Raw genomic sequence first — 22,942 nt, 5'->3', positions numbered from 1 at the left:
GGTGTTGAAACTTCGGATTTAGAGTCATATATAACAAATGTATGTTGAATTCAATTATGACTTCTTCACTTACCAAGGAACAATAAGGATCGTTCAATCTGTAATCTAACGTAAGTGTCTGCAACATTTTGAACAAAGAGGCATGGTCAAATTTGCACGGGTCTGCGGAGATGAACTCCTCCATTCCATGCTTCCTTGCCCGGTCAGCATCTGAAAGTGAACAGAAGGCAAACAATTACAGGTCGATGAAATCTTTAACTAAATAACACCCTAGCGTGCCTTTTTTTTCAATACAGTGAAATCCACTAAAAGAGTGCCTCCAAGAGGTTATTAATACCATTTTAACTGACACACTTAAAAAATTAGACTCCGGAATTTTATATTATTGAATAGTATCGGGTTTAGAAGAAATACTTTCTTTCATTTGGAATAGGATGTACGTTTTCTTTCTCATTAAACAAAAACCTACGCCGATGACCCAGATTTTAGGCCCCCTATTAACAACGAGCAAGCAAACAAAAGCTTACGGCATGGCATTCGTATGTTAGTGAATGGAGTGTGAGAACTTTACGTTAACTTCAGATTCACAAGTTGTGTTAAAGAACGTGGATTGTGAAGTGTCATTTCATGACATTAAGTGAGGTTTAGATACTAAGCGAGCACTCTTTAAGTACCGTGTTGTACATAAAAGAACAATTACGCTTTTGTCCGAATATTTAGAAAACGTTTAGATAAATGAAATGCTTCATCTTACTAATTCAGAAGTTTATGATGAAGGTGAACTCACAATACAACCTGCTTTATTAACGAGGAAAATATTTAGTCTCTTATTTAAAACTTAATATCTCCTTCGTTAGAAATAAATATTCCAAATTTTAATTTAAAAATAACCAAACTACGGATGCATAAACGAGCGATAGTATTGATTCCTTCATACCAGTGGCGTATACTAAGGGCTGCGTTAAAGCCCAAACCTCAGATGAGAACGATGGAAATCTTAAAGAACATTATAATGCAAGTATTTGACACATTGTTCCATTTAGGTATAAAACTTGAAAGCAATGAGAAAAAAGCCGCTCGGTTTTCTGAGTGCAGGGCAGACCTGACGCTGCGTGCCTCTCCCCTCGCGCGGCTTTCTGCTGAATGTCCGATAAGTGCGGGGACCGAGGGGTAGGTATCGCTCCGTCAGTTCGCAACTGCTACCGAAGAAGAATGCTCCAAGCCTCGAAGTTCTCCGGAAGACTCTGAACTGACACGATTCGTTTACTTATTTAGGATCAGCATCAGCATAACGCTGAATTACAAAGTTCTAAACTACGATGCGTTCATCATCGTATATTCTTCTTCTTCACCTCATACTTCTGACTTCATTGTATGTACATAACAAAGTGCTGGTGTTTCACTCCCGTCTACTTTTACATCCTTGTAAGGAAGACACTGCAGGGCTGCTGTTATACGAGTGATATACTTTTCTCTCTACAGGTAGATATGCTAAAATGAAATGCAATATTTTAGGTTTACTGTTCTCTTTTTGCTGTTTGGAATCGAACCCGTGATCGTGAGGCGGACAGCACCACCGATCTACTGAGGAAGCTAATAAACCAGTGAACGACGGGTACGACCGCCGGTAATGCTGTAAAATTCTACATTTTAATTTAATAATAATAATAATAATAATGAAAGTTATAGTGCAAGGTCTCTAGAAAGCCTTGGTAGCGACCTATTGAGGATGAAATGAATGGCGAAGACGTCATAAACACCTAGTCCTCAAGCCAGAGGAATGAAGAGTACGAGGAGTTTGGTTACAAGAACTGAACCGGGGCCATCGAACCATAGGCAAGCAATCAATCTATTTAGGAGAAAGCTGGGCTTTAATTTGTTAAGGACTTTAATTTGATAAACCCTAGGCTACCATTTCCACTGATCAGCTGTTGAGTGGCAGAGGCCAGGGCAGTAGCTTGTGAAACAGCCTTGACAACACAATAGGCTACTCCGATGGCTCTTGCCAGCAGCTCAAAACGCTTAAGACTTGACGTTCACTAAACCAACTATCGAAAGGGAGTAACTTATGTCTAATGGTAGCCCACGTCTTGATCCCAGCATACGCCACTGCTTCATACTATTATCTGAACTCGACGTGCGTCCACGTCCCAATATTTCAAGAGAACAGGTTCAGTATGGATAGTTAAAACATGACATTTGTTGTGTAGCCCAATGCACCTACTATCAAGCTATCGAACAGTATGCATAGGATATTCCCTCTAAAGTAAGATTGTAGTTATTCTGTAAACTGGCAATTAGATTGTTAATATTGCAGTTGGTTGACTTATTTCCTTCATACAAATAAAACCTCTCTTGGTTTGAGGTGTTTTTCACTGTATTTGAATAACTCTTTCCAGACTTAGTTCTACTGTACAGTAAACTCTTAAGTGTTGGTAACAAAGGAAAAGTCTACTTTACCTCCTTGAATTTTGGAGATGGTGGAGTTCTTCCCCGCAGGGGTGATTGGGGGTGTGGGTTTGTGTGACTGCCCAGTCGCTCTGTACATTGCCATCACCCACAGATGACATTCATTTTCGTCATCACTTGCATACAGAATACTGTCACCTTCCCGGACAGCATTGAAGAAAAATCGACCACCTTCCAAATCTAGAATATATGTTACATGGGTCAAATTAATGTGTGAGATATGCCGTACATATTCAAATTTTGTTACTGATAAATCATGCTATTGATGACTAAGTTTAGGACATTTCAAATAAATAGAGCATTCCCTGACACTAGCAGTTAAATTCCTATAAACTGAGCTACGTAAGCAAATCATACAATATCTTGGTACAGCATGCAACATTTCACCCGCAAAACGTCATCTGAATTCCAGTCTTCAACAGTATTTACTTAAATTCCTGAACGACTACCTCTAATTTACCTCTGATTTCATAATTTCCTTTCCTTTATACATTCTAAAGTATACAATAAGCTATAGGCAATACTTTTTAAGAATATTTATGCTTGTAAATAGGTCAAACCCTCCACATAAATGAACCATGTTTTAATGTGCGATGACTTTTCCGGATTCATATTTCCTATAATGAATGCCATGCAGTCTGTTTCTAAAGACCTGTTGAAGATCAATTTTAATTTCAAGTCTACAATTTCCTCCACTATCTTAAAGTCGTTAACAGAATTCTGATAACGGATGTGGAATGTCGTCAAGCTCCCGATCAGTTCTGGGTCCCGGAGATGCCATAGCATGACACCGTCCTCTATTATGTCTTTTCACGAGAGATTAATCCTGATGTAAACAAATAGGCGGAGCACATTGCCTTTGCACGTGGACATAGACGTAGTTGATTGGAGAAGCAACCGTCACACTCACTGGACTGTATGCGAGCTCGAAGGAAAGTAGTACGTGGCGTTAATTTAAATTAATTTTATTTTATTACATTTAGAGAGTTTGGAAGAGTACGTAATGAAATGGTTGTCATATATACCGGTATATATATGTTTTTATATATAAAATAGTGATTAAATAACGAGAAATGATGGCACAAGGCGTGGAGTAATACGGGAAGCCTTCTCGTAGTGAGGGAGAGTCCCAAGCTGTACAGTGTGGAGATCAGGTGTTGCATCTTGCAGCAGCAGTCAGTGTCAGTATTCACAGTGAGAGAAATGGAGCAAGAGGTAGGACCATCGCGTGTAGTGAAGCACAAAAGAGGAAAACATCTCAGAAGTGACCATAGGCAGTGCATTGTGAATGTGTTCAATAAACTAAGTGAACAGAATCCAAGTTTAGTCGTTTATTCAGAAGTTCAGATCTTCGCACAGTTGCCGTATGTGATGCGCAGCACTGCACGTCCGACCACGAGACGTTGACAGGGTGGAGGTTGGTACTACACGCTTAGTGTGGACATACCATGTTTACATCAGGATTAAACTCTCGTGAAAATACATATAGGAGATCTGCCCTCATGATTGATAGGTGTTATAGTTCACTTCCCTTTTACCTGTCCATAAGCGGTTACCCATATCTAAGGTTATCAAATACCCTGTTCAAAAGAATTAGCGGACATGATTTTGAACGTCTGGTATGTTACAGTACTTTTGATACAATTGGTGCCAGTGGCCTTATTGTATAAATTGAGAACTTGTGTACCGAAGCAGGAAGCATCTGGGCCATACTGTCTCTATAGTCTCAGCCCTGCACCGGGAGACCCCTCAAAATAAAGTGAGTACCTGTGTGTCGGTGTGACGTAACGAGGTAAACAGACTGACGTTTTCATTTGCAAAATTTTGTATACTTTCGAGCACGTACAGTGAGACATCTTAGCTACGTATAAGTCGCAATAGCAGCACTTTGATCCAGGGGGGGGGGGGGGGGTGGAATTTTCATCGTTTTGCCGAGGACTGCAATACCTCCTCATCTGTCATTTATCATTTATGTAGTCAATAAAACGAGACAGGTCAGTTCACCAGGCGGATAAGGTCGTCGACGCACCAAAACCCAAAATGACGACCAATATCTGGTCATTTCTGCGTTGCGTCGTCATACCGCCAGTGCCAGAGAACTGCAACAAGAGCTCAGAAGGGCAACAGAAATCACGGTATCCGATCAGACCGTAAGAAACAGGCTACGCGAAAGGAACTTATGACCCAGAGGCCCTGTTCGAATGCATCGCTTAACGCGGCAACATCAAGCAGCTAGCCCTCTCTTCGCTCGAAACCATATCGATTTGCAGCTTCGTCATTGGAGAACTGTATTTTTCACAGAAGAGTGACGATTTCCTCTGACTCGAAGTGAAGGCTGCGCATGTATGTAAAGATGCCCTGGTGAGCATTACATGCCTAATATTGTACAAGTGGACAGATTCGGACAAGATTCTGTGTTGGTGTGCGGTGGCATTAGTGTCGATAGCGGTACATCATCTTGTTGCTGTCCATGGCCGCCTTACCGCCAGGGAGTAAATCAACCAGATCAAGTGGTGGTATTGGCCCTGCATTCCTTCTCATGCACATCAATGCCAGGGCGATTGCAGACGGTGACACCAGTGACGTTTTGAGAAGGCTTCACATCCAACTGATGAGTCCCGGCCTGAATCCCATTGAGCACGTGTGGATCATGTTTGACTGACGTGTTCCTGGTTGTCCTGTTGCACAACAGACTCCCCAGGAACACTCACAGGTTTCCATTGAAAACGGACACCGCAGAGTGACCTACGTAGACTGGTACGGAGTATGCCACGTAGGTGTCAGGCTATGAAAAATGCTTATGGAGGGCATACACGATACCAAAGTTCTCAAACTTGGATGAAAAACGAACTGGATGAGTGGCTATTTCCACTTTGTTTTTAATACTGATCAGATATTTAACTTTGTTCTGTAAAAATGATTGAGAATCAAATGATGTTTCGTTGTGTAATTTATCTGTAAGTAATGCAGGTATATCTGGTAGCAATGTTCATCTATGAGCTGTGAACGTTCAGTAAAATACCATGGGACTTCGCCACAACACATTTGACTGGGAATATTTTAATTCAACCGTCATATAACACATTCTGTCTAGATCTGCACCCCTGCAAATCTCCCTCTACTGTAGTAACATGCTACGTTCCACCCGTGACAGGAGTTTCTTTTTATTCTTGTTATTATCATCCTAAAACTGTAAAACTAAACTCTGTATGAAATCTACTAATATTCTCTTATATAATCGTTGTGCATAACTATTTCACCTACTGATTGAAAACTCTAATGTGTACATGTTGTGATACAAGTACCTCCTTGAAACAGAATGTGTTAATGTCGTACTGAAAGAGTTAAATGAGCTTAGAAAATAGAAGATTATATCTCATGCATTACAAAATAATGTACAGTATGTCACAATAATTTATAGAAATATGAAAACCGAGCTCGATAGCTGCAGTCGCTTAAGTGCGGCCAGTGTCCAGTGTTCAGGAGATGGCGAGTTCGAATCCCACTATCGGCAGCCCTGAAGATGGTTTTCGGTGGTTTCCGATTTTCACATTAGGCAAATGCTGGGGCTGTACTTGAATTAAGGCCACGGCCGCTTCCTTCACACTCCTAGCCCTTTCCTCTCCCATCGTCGCCATAAGACCTACCTGTGTCGGTGCGACGTAAAGCATGTTGTAAAAAACAGGAGCTGACTTCCTTCTTACAGATTACTGTTGATCGCAACTGCGAATTCATTGCATTAGCTTTACTGCACCTCGATTCAATCTCACTTACAATACGTCCATCCTGCGAGAATACACACTCTAAATATGTGAAGTTAGCTCTCGGTTCCAAGTTTGTCTTCCCAACTTGACTTGCAATTCTCTTAGCTTTCTTACCTACTGACAACACTTAAGTCTTGGAAAAGCTAATTTTCATATCATACTCACTGCACCAATGTTCACGTTCCAAGACATTAGACTGCAGGCTTTCAGCACCAGTAGCGGCGCGTGGGAATTAGAAGTGGGGGTTCACAAAAATCTATAGGCAAAAAATGTGCGGGAGTTTGGGGGATATAGTGGGAGTAGAAGACAAAATTTATAAAAAAACTACAAGGTGGTAAGTTTGTAATGCTCTCTGAACGAATTTCGACAGAGCAGTAAAGTTTGATAATTCATCAACTTAACTGCGTTAATAATACTTTTTGTTGTTGAGATTTTGATTCAATACTAAACAATAACACTTTCACCAAAGGACCAATTACACACATATTACAATTAAAGAGAAGTACGGCGTGATTATACAATTAAAAAAGCCATTTCACATTTGACTACACACTAACAAAGTAACGGACAAAGTGAGACTGCCGGACCGACGAATGCGCGCGGTGAGCGGGTGAATCATACCTCATTGCCCATGACCTTCGACAAAGAAAATACACCTCCTTCCCTTTCATACAGCACATGGTAGAATTGCGATTACTAAACCAGCGCGATGCCCCGTGCGTGAAGGGAAGGAAGATAGTGGAGGGGGTAACTGCTGCTGAGCGAAATGATAGTCGCCAGGAGCCGATGTGAACACTTCGGTAGCAACTAGTGAAGTGGACGTTCTTCCCCTCTCGGTCACGCTGCCGCACATGACTTTTTTGCATACAAAACTCATTTAGTGCGCAACTAAGGTTTTGTGCCATCAACTAGTAATCGCATTTCTACACGCTGCTGCGCGAGTCTTCACTACTTGCTGTGGCCTTGTACGAACTGGTCATCTGTGCCGTTGAATAATTGTAATTTTTTAATATTTAAAGAAATTAGTGGAAAGAATTAGATGATAAGACAACGAGGTTTGTATTTTAAAAATATAATTCCTAGTTTTACGTGACTAAAATGGAATAAATATTGATTCTCCACAAAGTTGAGGAGAGACTGCCCCCCTCCCTCACTCTCACCCTCCACCCTTAATCGCTGCCACCGTTCAGCACAATCTGCTGTTAAGACCCAAGTCGTCGGCATAGGCCAGACTGCTTACTACATTTTCACTTGAGTGAATCCCTCCCTGCCGCTTTTTACCTTTCTGTATATTATCCAAGTAAACTATGAACATCAAAGGTGAAAGATTACAGCCGTATCTAACGCTTGTAAACACCCTGAATCAAGAAATCATTCTACCATCAATTCATACTGAAGCCCAATTGTCAACATAAATGCTTTGATTGCTTTTAATAATCTACCCTTATCTTTTCCCAATGTGTTCTCTAGATTTACGAAACGTAAACACAACTGTATATTCCTCTCGTAGCAGTTTTCAATTACCTGACACGTACTGAACATTTGATCCTGACAGCCCCTTTGTGGTCTGAAACCACACTGATTTTTATCTAACTTACTCTCAACCACTGACCGCACCCTCCCTTCCAAAACGCCAGTGAACACCTTGCCGGGTAGGCCTATACTGATCAGTGAGGTTTTCCATGGTTTCCCATTTTCACACCAGGCAAATGCGGGGCTGTACCTTAATTAAGGCCACGGCCGCTTCCTTCCCATTCCTAGACCTTTCCTGTCCCATCGTCGCCGTAAGACCTATGTGTGTCGGTGCGACGTAAAGCAACTAGCAAAAAAAAACCAACAAAAAAACACTGATCAGTGAAATACCTCGATAGTTGTTGTAATCCTTCCTGTTCCCTTGTTTATAGATAGGTGCAATTACTAATTTCGTCCAATCAGAAAGCATCTTACTAATATTCCGTGCTAATCTTATTACTCCATGAAGCCATTTTATCCCTACCTTCCCACTACATTTCACCATTCCAGGTCTAATTTCATCTACATCTGCAGCTTTATGACAATGGAGTTTATTTACCAAGCTGATGATGATGATGCTTGATGCTAACATCGAAGGTCATCGGCCCCTAATGGAACGAGATGGACGACATGATACATGATATTTAAAATTTTAAAACGTATCCACTGACAAGAGTTAAAAAATGGTGATAAGAAAACGAGTATGAGATTAAAACAGCAGTGGAACTAATTCGCAATGCCATATTTTATAATAAAATAAGAGAAAATACAGGGAAAAAGGAATAAGGCATTGCCTGGTAGTGTAGATATATATACATAATTTACATTAGACGTTAAAATAACACATTAAAATACGCAACACAAACTAAAATGAAGTCAATGGGATAAAAGCGCAATTGACACAAATACACGAGGACAAAGGACATCATTAGACACGAGAAAATAGACCACTATCCCTCATAAAGCGGATGACGAGGTATGCTGACTGCTTGTCATCTCGCAAGATAAGGGAGATGGTACCCGGGAGGTTAAGACTACGGCGAAGATCGACCAGGTCCATACACTCCGTAAGGATGTGTACCACGGTAAGATGGTCGCCGCAGGTACACACCGGAGGGGGTTCTCCTTTCAAAAGATGCGAGTCACGATACCGTGGCCGATCCGAAGACGACATAATACCACGGCTTCCCTCCGTGAAGCACGAAGGGAAGTCCTCCATACCTTCGCTGTTCCTTTTATCGCTCTCAGCTTATTGGGAAGTGGAATGGCCTGTCACTCCATCTCCCAATGGGACATAACCAGATGTCTCACTCAGCTGAGAGCGAATATCACTTGCTGGAACCTTGTAAGGCAACGGGGGCAGTGTAACTGCCTCCTTGGCAGCCTGATCTGCTAACTCGTTTCCCTCTATGCCCATGTGGCTTGGGAGCCACAGAAACGTGATTCTGGTGCCAGCATCCGAACACCCGGCCAGCAGGTCCTGGATCCGCTGCACCGGAGGGTGCCGAGGGAAACAGGTATCAATAGACTGGAGCGAACTCAAGGAGTCAGTACACACAAGAAAGTGTCGGCGCTCATTGTACAGTGCGTACCGCAGAGCTCCACAGATAGCATAGAGCTCTGCTGTGTACACACTACAGGTTTCAGGGAGAGCAAAAAGAAACCTATCATTGTTGACAACGAAAGCACAGCCCACCTTCGTATCTGTCCTTGAACCATCCGTGTAGACGACGACTGAACCTGGATAGCGGCCAACAACGGACAGGAAGAGCCTCCGATAAATCGAAGGGTCCGTGTTTTCCTTCGAGCCAGTGTGCAGATCCATATTTACCAAGCGTAATTTCACCAACATCATTGTCCTCCTCCCCATGAATTCGGTTTTTCGCGACGGTACTAGAAAGATTTCCATTTACGCTATATATATTCCCTCCACCTGTCCTTTGATTCCCTGGGATCTATTATGAATTCTCCTGATTTCCTCAAAACACTATTCATTTCCTTTTACCCTCCCTTTCTAAGATTCTTTATTACTGTCCAAAAGGGTTTCCCTGCCGCTTGGCCTAGCCTTTCCAGGTTATTACCGAAATCATACCACGACTTTTCTTGGATTCAACAATAATTATTTGTTTCGCTCTGATTCTCTCATCTGTTATCAGTCTTTGTTTTGAGCCATTTCTGATACGTTTACACGCTGCTCTCACTTAATCATTCCACAAAGATATTAGCTTTTTCCCATCTTTACATACAGTTATTCTGTGATATTTCATTGCTGTTTCTGCTACAGCATCCTCGTATTCCAACCATTCTATTTCTATATCCTGAACCTGCTTACTGTCTATTTTGGTAGCTTTTCAGTAATCATATCCATGTACTTCTCTATAATATCCTCGTCCTGGAGGTTCCTACATTCATTCGTCTGCAGACAGATTTTACGTTCTCAATCCTAGGCCTAGAGATACTTGTTTCACTACAGATAATATAGTGGTCTGTATCATCAAAAATCCCCGAAATGCCCTCACATACCTAACGGATTTTAAAAATTTAATATTGGTTATGGTAGAGTCTATTATGGATCTGGTGCCCCTACCCTCCCATGTATAGTGGTGAATAACCTTATGCTTGATGAATGCATTCGTAACTGCTAATCCCACACTAGCACAGACGTCCAGTAAACGCCTCCCATTACTATTAGCTTCCATATCTTCGCCACATTTAACCATCACTTTCTTATATCCGTCAGTTCTATTTACAACTCTTACCTTGAAATCGCCCATTAGCACTATCCTTGCTATTAACCCTGACTACGATGTCACTTAGAGCTTCATAAAACTTGTCAACTATATCCTTACTGCACCCTCACATGGTGAGTATACTGAAATAATTCTCGTCCCAATTCCTTGAACTACTAATTTTCTACACACATCATTCGCTCATTTACGCGCAAAACAGAAACAATGTTGCGTGCAATACTTCTCCATGTGGCACTTTTTAATTGTTCATTTACGTACCTAACATATATTATGATATATATTGTTTTCCGGACAGACGAACTACTGCATATTTCTTCTAAACTTTCTTTATGTGTTTGTTTTCCTTCTTCTTCCTTGTACTCTATATCACTCAATCCCAATGCATCCAATCCCATTCTGCTTATTAATTTAAGAATTCTACTTTCTCTTCCCTCCGTGAACCCCATAATTCACAATGGTGCCCTATTGAATGCCAATTTATTCACGGTTCGCGTCACAGGAGTTCGTGAGGAGTGAAGTGACTGTCCATGTAAATCATGGGCTAGTACTTTCAGTCTCTCGCAGTTTTCTGTCATGTTATGCTTGTATACGTACTGTATATACTTGTAAGTTATTTCCAGACTGTTTATGCCCCTGTCATTGCCTGTCGCGGGTTTTTATGATTGTCTGTAGAATATTGATCTTCCAAGTAATTTTAGTCGTATTTTTAACTTTTGTGAATATTCACATTTAAGGAACCATGCAGTGGGATATTTATAAATAGGCTACAATTCTGTATTTCCAATGAAGATTGTTTCAACGGAAGATTTTGAGCAGTTGTGAATGCCAGCGGCAGTTTTTGGGTGATAAGGTCACTACTTCTTCTTTCTTACGATATTTCTCCCAAATTTATTGGAGTCAGTAATTGATGTGGATTTGGCGCCGTTTTACTACCGGATGCCCTTCCTGACGCCACCTCAGTGTGGAGATATATATTCACCATTGTGTGTCTTTGTGGGCGTTGGTAGTGTAGTGTGCTGTGCTGTTTGCAGACGGAGAGAAGTGTATTAAGACGAAAACAAAACTCAGTCCCCGAGCCAGAGGAATTAACCATACACCATTAAAATCCTCGCCCGGACGGGAACCTAACCCGGGACCCGCTGGACCGATGGTCAGGACGCTAACCATTTAGCCATGGAGCCGGTCCTTTGCTTTGATGGAAAGAATTAACATGCGCTTGTATGCAAAGTGGTGTTATTATACAATACATCATATTTTGTCATCATATTATGTTTGATTACGAAGGCTGTAAACATGGCTTTTGCTTTAGAATATTTGAAGAGAATCATAACCTGTTGAGTCTCTTACTAGGATCTAAAGAGAATCTGTTAGCTGGTAATCTGAACTTATATACTGATAATAATAGAATCATACTACTACTACTACTACTACTACTACTACTACTACTACTAGCTACTAATATAAAAGGTGAAGAAGTTACGGCACACTTGCTTACCCATTCCAACCATGAGATTCGCTAGAAACAAAAAGAGAAGAGCGCTAGAGTAATGCTACACTAAGGAACGGGAAGAGATGCGAGACTACATCATACACAATATAACAATGTACACTGTCAACTTCAGTTATCAATATATAATGATTTTGAACCTTAGTTATTTTATGAGATATTCTATGCTACTAAGTAACTATCGAGCCGTACACTTTCAGTATCTTCAAGTAAAAGACTGATGGAGAACGCAGAAACTTGTCATTGTTTTATAATGCTATCAAACCTCTATTTAAAAACAATATTTTTCTCCCAATACGGACTATTTGAGCTCGATAATTGGCCATGATAATGAGAATTATGTTGCAGCTAGAAGAAAACATGGAAATAGAAAAAATAATGCTTGAGTTGAGGAATAACCCTAGGCTTACAGTTTAAAATTAACGTACGTGTGCTATATGTTTTCCTCAATACCACTATAAAATATGTATAATGATCCCTGGAGTTGTATTTAAAGTAGCAAACGCCGTATCGTACTAATTCGTTATGCATGTCTAAAAAAATTATTGTTTTGATATTGTTCACTATACTGATCAAATAGTTTTCCTGAAAGAGATAAACACAGATTTGGTAAAGAAACTGACAACTCTTACCGCTGGCAGGTTCAATGTAGTCCACCGTATAGCCGTCTAACTGCATCATTTCAGAAGGCTCCGACTTCTTTTCCTTGTAACTGCACATGGCGAATGTGTACTGAGACACTTGAACCAGAACAAAGTATCTTTTCTTCCATTTCTTCCACACTGACTTCCCAATGGCATACAGGTACCTGAAACAGAGGTTCGTGTTCTACACATCCAAGTAAGAACATACCAGAACCAGAAAATAAAACGATCTGACATCCACTGAACTAAATACTGTACCATTCCGAGTGGTGTTATTCTGATGAGTTGCGTGTAGTAGATCGCAGTAGCGGCCGCGTATTTGCTGGAGGTAATTTTAGGTATCTTAATTTTCATGCTAAATGAGATAATACATATGTAAACGTGTTACTGCAGTGTGAATATGCTTTGTTATTCTTCAGTCGTCACAGATGGTCATCAGTATGATGCTAAACAGAGGAGAGAAATTTTCCTCTCACTAACATGATGTTAGCATTTTTAAGTATCACAGAGTAGATCAAAACATAACAACCACAGCAGTATGATTGTTAATTCTTATTTATTTATTTATTTATTTATTTATTTATTTATTTATTTATTTATCTATTGCGACTTTCCCCAACTGAAGATGCCCCTAAGGACAAAGTATACAGTAAAACAAGATACATTTTAAGATTAATTGTGAAGAGTTGATTACGTAATGGTTCGTTAGTACATTTGACATATGTGGTTTAATTATGAAGTTTGAGAGATATGGTTCTTCAGGATTTTGATTGAATATTTCAAGGCAGTCACTGCGACTTTTATTATTAATGTCTGATCGAGGTTAAATGATTTGCAGAACTGGACGAAAAAGAAAAGAAAGGTTACTCTAGCGCCAACCGTTAATCTGATGATTTCGATATCAACCAGCTGGTATTCTTGTTGATAGAATGGAATGGTTGGTTCATATGTTTTTTCCTTTTCCTCATGAACCTCACTGGATTGTGTTTCGTACGTTTTGAGTCTGATCATCGGATCACTTATAAAGCCCTTTCGGTGATCTTTGAAGGCTACCATGTCATTTCGACGGGTGCTGCCTATAACAGAGAGATCGTGAATGCTTGAGCAATGGCAGATCGTATTTTATAGTGCACTGTATTCCCTATGCGAGGACGTGAACAATCGTTTCTACGTGTCCATGGTCCTGCCTGAAATAGCTCGAGAGCTTTTACGTTACCTGTTTATTTTCAAGGCATCACACCATTTGCTGTAAGATAATCCTTGAAGGCGACTAACCCACTGATTGGCACGATGGTGTTTACGAAGAAAGACAACTTCCTTCCCATTCTGAGGAAGGTCACACAACTTACTAAATTCAACGTCTCTTTGGTTCTTATATTCCGGGGGTATAACAAAACATCCTTTTAATTCAACACGCTGTCATCTAGTGTCATTCGAAACCTTTTCAAACAGTTTAGGCTTTCTTCTTTTGGTTATGATTTTTTAAAATTATTTGCTTTACGTCACACACACACAGATAGGTCTTACGTTATACCGATGATGGGATAGGCCTTAGGAGTGGGAAGGAAGCGGCCGTAGCCTTAGTTAAGGTACAGCCCCAGCATTTAGGGATGTGAAAATATAAAATCACGGAAAATCATCTTTAGGGTTGCCGACAATGGGGTTAAATTGCAATATATCCCGGACGCAAGCTCACAGCTGCGCGTTACTAGCCGCACGGCCAACCCGCCCGGTGGTTACCTTGTATTTAGTACGTAAGGATCTCTGGAATTAAAGCGTATTCTAAGGCCAGTAATGCTTTGAAGAACTGCCTCGTAGCACGAACTGAATAGTCCTAGTCCCTTGAATTTACTAGTGCTGTACGGCATTGCGTCCGGCATATTAGCGGGAAATTTTAAGATTTCTTTCAATGTGCATGTGATCATTTTATCCGAATTTTCAAGGAATTTTACAGGAATTTGCTCGGAGGGAGCAAACCATAGACATCGAATGAACAATGTGGGGGATATTATTGTTCATATTCCTGATGTGAGACTGGGACTGCTAGCCATACTAGTAATATCAACGATGCTTGTTTATAATATAGACTATCTTATTTAATACCTAATTATAAATAAATGGAAATGATCGTTTTATTTCTCTTCTCTACTATTTAGCAGAAACTTTCTCCGAGGAAAGAAAAGAGTCAATAGTAAAATAACGAGAGTTTAAATATTTGGTATTGTGCTACAATCTGAATGTAACTTATGTCTAAAACACGAAAATCGACATCGAAGACGTTTCTTAAATATGTTCCTACATCTATGGATGTCGATTAATAATGAAATTCTAAAACATTTGTATATTACAATATTCATTATTAGATTCGTTATTAAGTAGTATACTTTTGGATGGTTCGGCCGTCACCCTGGGAGAGGCCTGATCCGGTGGGTGCTTATGGCAAAGAGCGCGCCCTTAACCTGACATGAGGTAACGCTGGCTACGTGTCTAGGCTTAACCTCACAGACCACGGGCTTAATCCCAGGCCTTAGGGCGTTAACCGAGCAGAACCTAGTTCAAAGCCTAAGAGTACAAGCTTAACCTATGAGACTGAAAGTTCAACACCCGAGGGGCTAACCACATGAGAGTGTAAGCTGAACCTAACAGACTTTAAGTTCGACACCCGGACTAACTGCATAAAAGTGCAGTCTAATGTAACGCTGACCACGCTTAACCTAACTCACACCCGGAAAACTGTGCAGGCTTAACCTTACGCTGGCCAAGCGTTAACCTAACCTGTTGCACCTCCCTACACCCTGGCTGAAAGTGCACGTTTAACCTTACGCTGACCAGGCGTTAACCAAACCGGTTGCCCTTCCCTACTTCATGGCTAAAAGTCCAGGCTTAACATTACGCTGACCAGGCGTTAACCTAACCGGTTGCCCTTCCATACACTCTGGCTAAAAGAGCAGGCTTAACATTACGCCTTGAGGGGTCGTAATGTTGGAAGCTGAACTCAGAACAAGATGGCGGCTACACATGGGACTAGGGAGACGGAGTAATGCTTAATACATGTGATTTATTCATAGGGGACGTAACGTTGGAGGCTCAACTAGGAGTGGGATGCGGCTACACACGGAACTAGGGAGATGACGTAAGGCTTAATACATGTACATCATTCATAGGGGATGTAACATTTGGGAAGCATCTTTGGGCCTCGAAGCTGAACGTAACCTCCCAGGCTAACTGCAAAAGAGTGTAAGCTTAACTTAACAGAATTTAAGTTCGATACCCGGACTAATCGCATAAAAGTGCACGCTTAACCTACCGCTAACGAGGCGTTAACCTAACCGGTTGCCATTCTCTACACCCTTGCTAAAAGTGCAGGCTTAATTTTACCCTGATCATGCGTTAACCTAACCTCTCCGGACTTGGGAGCTGAACTTTTAACAAGATGGCGGCTACACATGGGACTAGGGATATGATGTAAGGCTTAATACATGCGCTTTATTCATAGGGGCGGTAACGTTGGAAGCTGAACTCAGAAAAAGATGGTGGCACGGGACTAGGGAGATAGTGTAAGCCTTAATACATATGCTTTATTCATAGGTTGAACAAAAGTAACATTAGTCAAAATATCTAACCTACACAGAGATCGAGTCTAGGAATCTCTTGAACAAAAGAAGAACGGACTTCGAATTTGGAAATCTCTTAGACTGAAGCTCAGCATAACCAGGAAATCGAATAATAGATTTTTTTCTTGTGCCAAAGATTAGTGTAATCTAACAGCTCAATCAGCTACAGAAAGAGGAATGCTGAAAATGTATTATGAAGCGAACAATGCCACGTCTCAGCAGAATTGTTTATGCAAGCAGCAAGGGTTACTAATCTAGCACAAATTTGCGAACGTAGCTTTTCGTACATTTAGCCAGATGACCGTACATGTCATCGCCCCTGTCTGCCGTGTGAAAAAATATACATACGTTTGAACTTTGGCCGATTGACCTTCCCTACACGAGCTTAGAGGCTACGCGTTGTACTAATAGGACTAGGGAGATGGCGTAAGGCTTAATACAATTATATATCGAGCTCGATAGCTACATTCGCTTAAGTGCGGCCATTATCCAGTATTCGGGAGATAGTGGCTTCGAACCCCACTGTCGGCGGCCCTGAAGATGGTTTTCCGTGGTTTCCCATTTTCACATCAGACAAATGCTGGGGCTGTACCTTAATTAAGGCCACGGACGCTTCCTTCCCACTCCTAGCCCTTTCCTACCCCATCGTCGCCATAAGACCTATCTGTGTCGGTGCGACGTTAAGCGGCTTGCAGAAAAATACAATTATGCTTTATTCATAGGAGCGTAATGTTGGAGGGTGCCCTCAGGGCCTTGGAGCTGAGCTTGGAACAAAATGGCGGCTACACACATTGTACTGATAGGACTAGGGAGATGGCGTAAGGCTTAATACATGCGCTTTATTCATAGGAGCGTAACGTGGGAATGCTACCTCAGAGGCTTGGAGGTAATCTTGGAACAACATGGCGGCACGAGTCTAGGGAGATGGCGTAAGGCTGACTTGATGCTATATAGACGACCTGCACATTTAGAGATGAAACCGAATTCTATCATGCTACCCTCTTCCGAGTTCGAAAGCAAGTTATGCTGAGTAGCTTAGGCGGCAAAGCGGTAGCGTTTTTAGTCTTGAAAACTGCATGGCCATCAACCCAAAGAGCTGATCTAAGAATGACAAACGTGATGTTGAAACATAGCAGACTAACTTAGGCTGAGTAGCTCAGGCGGCAAAGCGCTGAGCTTTTGAGTCTTGAAAACTGCTTGGGCATTAGCCTAAGAGAGACAATCATGAATTTAGACTTAAGCTGAATTGTGAGAACATTTTGATAAAATATAATAAAACTCGGAATGTAAAAGTTAGGAATAAGCCGCCATTGCGTAGACTATAAATGCTTTTATTTATGCTATCTGAAAAGGTACATTAGTGGGTGGAATCTAAAATTGTGTTATCGTATATTCGCGCCAGTAGCAGTTCTATCGAAATATACAACATAACGAAAGTTGAAGAAAATAACATTTCTAATCATTTTTATATTAACATGAACAACCGTGAATTTATATTGCCGATCTGCTAGAAAGTGGTTGAACAGAATGTAAAGGTCAGGAATAAAGTGTAATCGTGTGGGCTAAAAATAATTTTACTCATGGTATAAAACAAACTTAGAGTGCATATAGGTAACAGTGAATTCACATTTTGTTCAACCATTTTCTTGCAGATCGACAATATAAATTCACGATTATCTCTGTTATTATAACCTATACAGAAAAATATGTTAAGACTAAAATGATTAGAAATGTTAATTTCTTCCACCTACGTTATGTAGTATTTTTCGATAGAACTGCTACTAGCGCGGAAATTCGCGGATTTAGATTCCACCCACTAAACTACCTTTTCAGCTAGCATGAATAAAATCATTTATAGTCTACGCAAGGGTGGCTTATTCCTAACCATTACATCCCGAGTTTTATTATACTTGTTCAAAAATTTCTTACAACTCAGCTGAAGTCTAAATTCATTATTATCCCTGTCAGGCTATTGCCCAAGCAGTTTTCAAGGCTCAAACGCCTAGCGCCTTGCCGCCTGAGCTACTCAGCCTAAGTTGCTTTCGAAGTCGGAAGAGGGTAGGGTTTAGAGTAAGGTTTCATCTCTAAATGTGCAGGTCTTCTATATAGCATCAAGTCAACCTACGCTATCTCCCTAGATTCATGCTGCCATCTTGTTCCAAGTTCAGCTTCAAGCCCCTGAGGTAGCATTCGACGTTACGCCCCTATGAATAAAGCATACGTATTAAACCTTAAACCATCTCCCTAGTCCTATCAGTACAACGCGTAGCTGCTAAGCTCATGTGAGGAAGGGCAACCGGTTAAGTTAACGCATGGTCAGCGTTAACAGGATAATAGAATGGTATCGAGCTAGGTGCGACTGTGCCGCATGCGACCAGTGTTGACAACCCAGTTTTCATTTTAATAAGGCAGGTCATCATACAACATAAGGCAAGCTAAATCAGAACCAGAGAAGGTTAGAAAATAGGCCAAAAATGTATAGCACTGCTTACCGGGTAGGAAATGAAATCGTTCTTTGTTCTGTTTAAATAGCAAACTACTATAACCGCAAACCGTGCACAACATTTAATTATGTACACTGAATTATTCGTCGGGAAATACAACCTATACCTAGGTCTTAACGGAGAACAATACCAACGATTGCGTGAAAGGTTTGTAAATTATAATTAATAAGTAAATTTCTATGACAAAAGATTTATTTAAAAACATGCATACATTACATCACACACAAAGGTAATACCTAAAGTCAACTCAAGAACTCGTCGTTGAAAAAATAAATCAGTGTAACCATGTGGCCTTGTCGCGGCGAGGAGGCTTGCGTGTCCCAATAAAGCAGATAGCCGAGCCGCAGGTGCAACCATATCGGATGGGTATCTGTCCAGAGACCAGACTAACGAATGGTTCATCAAGAGCGGGGTAGCAGCCTTTCAAAAACTGCAAGGGCGGCAGTCTGGATGATCGACTGATATAACCTTGTAATAATACTTAGAGTGGCTCAGCTGTGTTGATACTGCTACACGGCTGAAAGCAACGGGAAACTACAGCCGTGATTAACTCCCGAGGACATGCCGCTCTTTCTGTATGGATGATGTACTGATGATGGCTTCCTCCCGAGTAAAATATTCACTACACGAGAGGGGGCAATCATCAGGAAGATGGATACTTGCATTCTGCGAGTCGGAGCGTGGAACGTTAGAACATTAAATCATTGTGGTAGGTTAGAGAATATGAAAAGGGAAATAGATAGACTAAAGTTAGAAGTAGTTGATTTAAGTGAAGAACGTTGGCAGGAAAAGCAGAATATTTGGTCAGGCGACTACAGAATTATCAGCACAAAATCAAACAGGGGAAATGCAGGAGTAGGTTTAATAATAAATAAGGAAATAGGGCAGCGGGTAAGCTACTACGAGCAGCATAGGGAAAGGATTATTGTTGTCAAGATAGACACCAAACCAGTTCCCACCATGAAAGTGCAGGTCTATATGCCTACTGGTTCAGCGGATGATAAAGAAATCTAAAGAACATATGAAGAGATAGAACATTGATACAATATGTGTAAGGTGACGAGATTCTAATTGTGATGAGAGACTGGAATGAAATGGTAGGCCAAGGAAGAAAAGGTAATACAGTAGGAGAATTCGGATTGGGACAAAGGAATGAAAGAGGAAGCCGGTTGATTGAATTCTGCACCGATCATAATTTTGTCCTCGCTAATACTTGGTTCAAAATCCACAAACGACGGCTGTGTACGTGGACGAGACCTGGAGACACTGGAAGGTGTCAAATAGACTTTATTATGATTAGACAAAAATTCATAAACCAGGTGTTGCGGATTGCAAAACTTTCCCAGGAGCAGATGTGGACTCTGACCACAACTTGTTGGTCATGAAATGTCATCTGAAGTTGAAGAATTTGGAGAAAGGAAGGAATGCAAGGAGACGGGATTTATACAAGTTGAAAGAAAAGAGTGTGAGGGATTTTTTCAAGGAACATGTTGCACAATTACTAGATGAAAAGGCTGAAGGAAACACAATAGAGGAAGAATGGACAGTCAGGAAGAATGAGGTCAGTAGGGCTGCTGAAGAAATGTTAGGAAGAAAGGAAAGATCAACTTAAGGATCAACGGGTAACTCAGGGGATACTAAACCTGATTGATGAACGACGTAAATACAAGAATGCCAAAAACGAAGAGAGCAGAAAAGAATGCAGGCGATTAAATAATGAAGTAGATAGAAAGTGCAAGATAGCTAAAGAAGAATGACTGAAGGATAATTGCAAGGATGTCGAAGGTTGTATGGTCCTAGGAATGATAGATACTGCATACAGGAAAATCAAGGAAACCTTTGGATAAAAGAAAAACAGGTGTATAAATATTAAAAGCTCAGACGGAAAGCCACTTCTAGAGAAAGATGAGAAGGCAGAAAGATGGCAGGAACAAATCCAACAGTTGTATGAAGGTATGATATGGTTCTGCAACAAGAAGAGGCTGTTGATGCTGATGAAATGAGAGACTCAATTTTGAGGTCATAATTTGACAAAGCTTTGAGAGAACTAAATAGGAACAAGGCACCTGAAATTGATGACATTCCTTCAGAATTACTAACTGCCTTAAGAAAAACCAGCATGGCGAGATTATTCCATTTAGTGTGCAAGATGTATGAGACAGGAGAAGTGCCATCCGATTTTCGGCGGAATGTTGTTATACCTACTTCCAAGAAAGCCGGTGCTGACAAGTGTGAAAACTACCGCACCATTAGTTTAGTATCTCACGCCTGCAAAATTTTAACACGTGTTCTTTACAGAAGAATGGAAAGACAAGTTGAAACTAAGTTGGGAGAAGACCAATTCGGCTTCAGGAAAAATGTAGGAACACGTGAAGCAATCCTGACTTTACGTCTGATCTTAGAGGATCGAATCAAGAAGGACAAGCCCACGTATATAGCGTTCGTAGATCTAGAAAAGGCATTCGATAATATTGATTGGACCCAGCTATTTGAGATTTTGAAGGTGATTGGGATCAGATACCGAGAACGAAGAATTATCTACAATCTGTATGAAAGTCAGTCTGCAGTGATAAGAAACGAGGGCTTTGAAAAATGAAGCAGCAATCCAGAAAGGAGTGAGGCAAGGCTGAAGTTTGTCCCCTCTCCTTTTCAACTTTGACATTGAACAGGCTGTAAAGGAAATCGAAGAGGAATTTGGAAAGGGAATCAAAATCCAAGGAGAGGAAATCAAAAACCCTGAGATTTCCCGATGACATCGTTATTTTATCTGAGACTGCAGAAGATCTAGAGAAATTTCTGAATGGTATGGACAAAGTCTTGTATAACAGGTACAAGATGAAAATAAATAAGTCCAAAACAAATGTAATGGAGTGCAGTCGAAGTCGGGTAATGCAGGTAATAATGGATTAAGAAATTAAGTCTTGAAGGAAGTAGATGAATATTGTTACTTGGGTAGTTAATTAACTAAAAATGGCAGAAGTAAGGAGGACATAAAGTGCAGACTAGCACAAACAAGGAAGGCCTTTATTAATAAACGGAATTTGCTCTCTTCGAATACTGATGCAGGAATTAGAAATATGTTTTTGAAGACTTTCGTGTGGAGCGTGGCATTGTATGGAAGTGACACATAGGCAATAACAAGCTCAGAATGAAAGAGAATAGAAGCTTTTGAAATGTGGTGTTACAGAAGAATGCTGAAGGTGAGGTGGATAGATCGAGTCACAAATGAAGAGATACTGAGTCGAATTGGTCGGAGAAGATCGATTTTGCTAAATTTGACGAGAGGAAGAGACATCTTAAGACATCCGGGTCTTGCTCAGTTAGTTTTTGAGGGAAGTGTAGGCAGACTAAGATATGAATATGACACGCAGATTAGAGCAGATGTTGGATGTAATAGTTATGTAGAAATGATCAGTTTAGCACAGGATAGGGTGGCATGGAAGGCTGCATCAAATCAGTCCATGGACTGATGACCCAACAACAACAATGTATGATTTGGAATACCAGCATTTATTCACGTACTATGAAGTTTCGTGAGATCATGTTACATTACGAAAGCACATTTCAGCGTATATACAGGATGGAAGGCAACTGATGCACCAAATTAACACAAGTAATAGATCTCGGGGAGAGGATCACAGGTCTGTAGCTTGCACAGTTACGGTAAGACAAATGAGACGAGCTGCTCGACTAAGCGGCATGTTCAGAGCTGTCAGTGGAGAGTTGGTGTGGAATGACATTAGTAGACGAATAAGTTTGATGGGTGTTTTAAAAACTAGGTAGGTAAGGGTTATTCTGCCCGAAGACAGGTCCGAACCTCCGCAGAGGTGTTCCTGAGCCGGAGTTTACGTACGGTAGGGTGGCCAGTTCCTTTCCGCTCCTCCATTCCCTTACCCCCCACCAACAGCGAGTGGCAACCCATCCAACTCCTGACCACGCCCAATGTTGCTTAACTTCGGAGATCTCACGGGATCCGGTGTTTCAACACGGCTACGGCCGTTGGCAAAAAGTAGGTAATGATCACAAAATAATGAACATGAAGTTGGAATTAAAGAGGACAATTTGGGCAAATATGCATTTATGGGAAGAGGAGTTAGGAATTGGAATAATGTACAAAGGGAAATGTTCGACACATTTCCAAATTCTCTGAAATGTTTTAAGAAAAGACTAGATAAACA

At 40.9% G+C, this 22,942-nt stretch overlaps 1 protein-coding gene across 1 annotated transcript in view; it reads right to left on the bottom strand.

The window, feature by feature from the left end:
* Positions 1-22,942, bottom strand: part of Cadps (calcium-dependent secretion activator 1) — a 609,066-nt gene that overhangs the window by 311,242 nt on the left and 274,882 nt on the right. Inside the window, exons 14-17 of the mRNA XM_068226018.1 lie at positions 12,635-12,810; positions 11,991-12,011; positions 2,461-2,649; positions 74-210 (exon numbers count right to left, since the gene is read on the bottom strand). Of these exons, the coding sequence (XP_068082119.1) occupies positions 74-210; positions 2,461-2,649; positions 11,991-12,011; positions 12,635-12,810 (523 nt within the window). The remainder of the gene's footprint in view (positions 1-73; positions 211-2,460; positions 2,650-11,990; positions 12,012-12,634; positions 12,811-22,942) is intronic.

The sequence above is a fragment of the Anabrus simplex genome, chromosome 2 (assembly GCF_040414725.1).
Source record: "Anabrus simplex isolate iqAnaSimp1 chromosome 2, ASM4041472v1, whole genome shotgun sequence".
Classification (NCBI taxonomy): domain Eukaryota; kingdom Metazoa; phylum Arthropoda; class Insecta; order Orthoptera; family Tettigoniidae; genus Anabrus; species Anabrus simplex.
The sequence above is the reverse complement of the archived record's forward strand: the minus strand, read 5'-3'. Positions and strand labels throughout refer to the sequence as shown.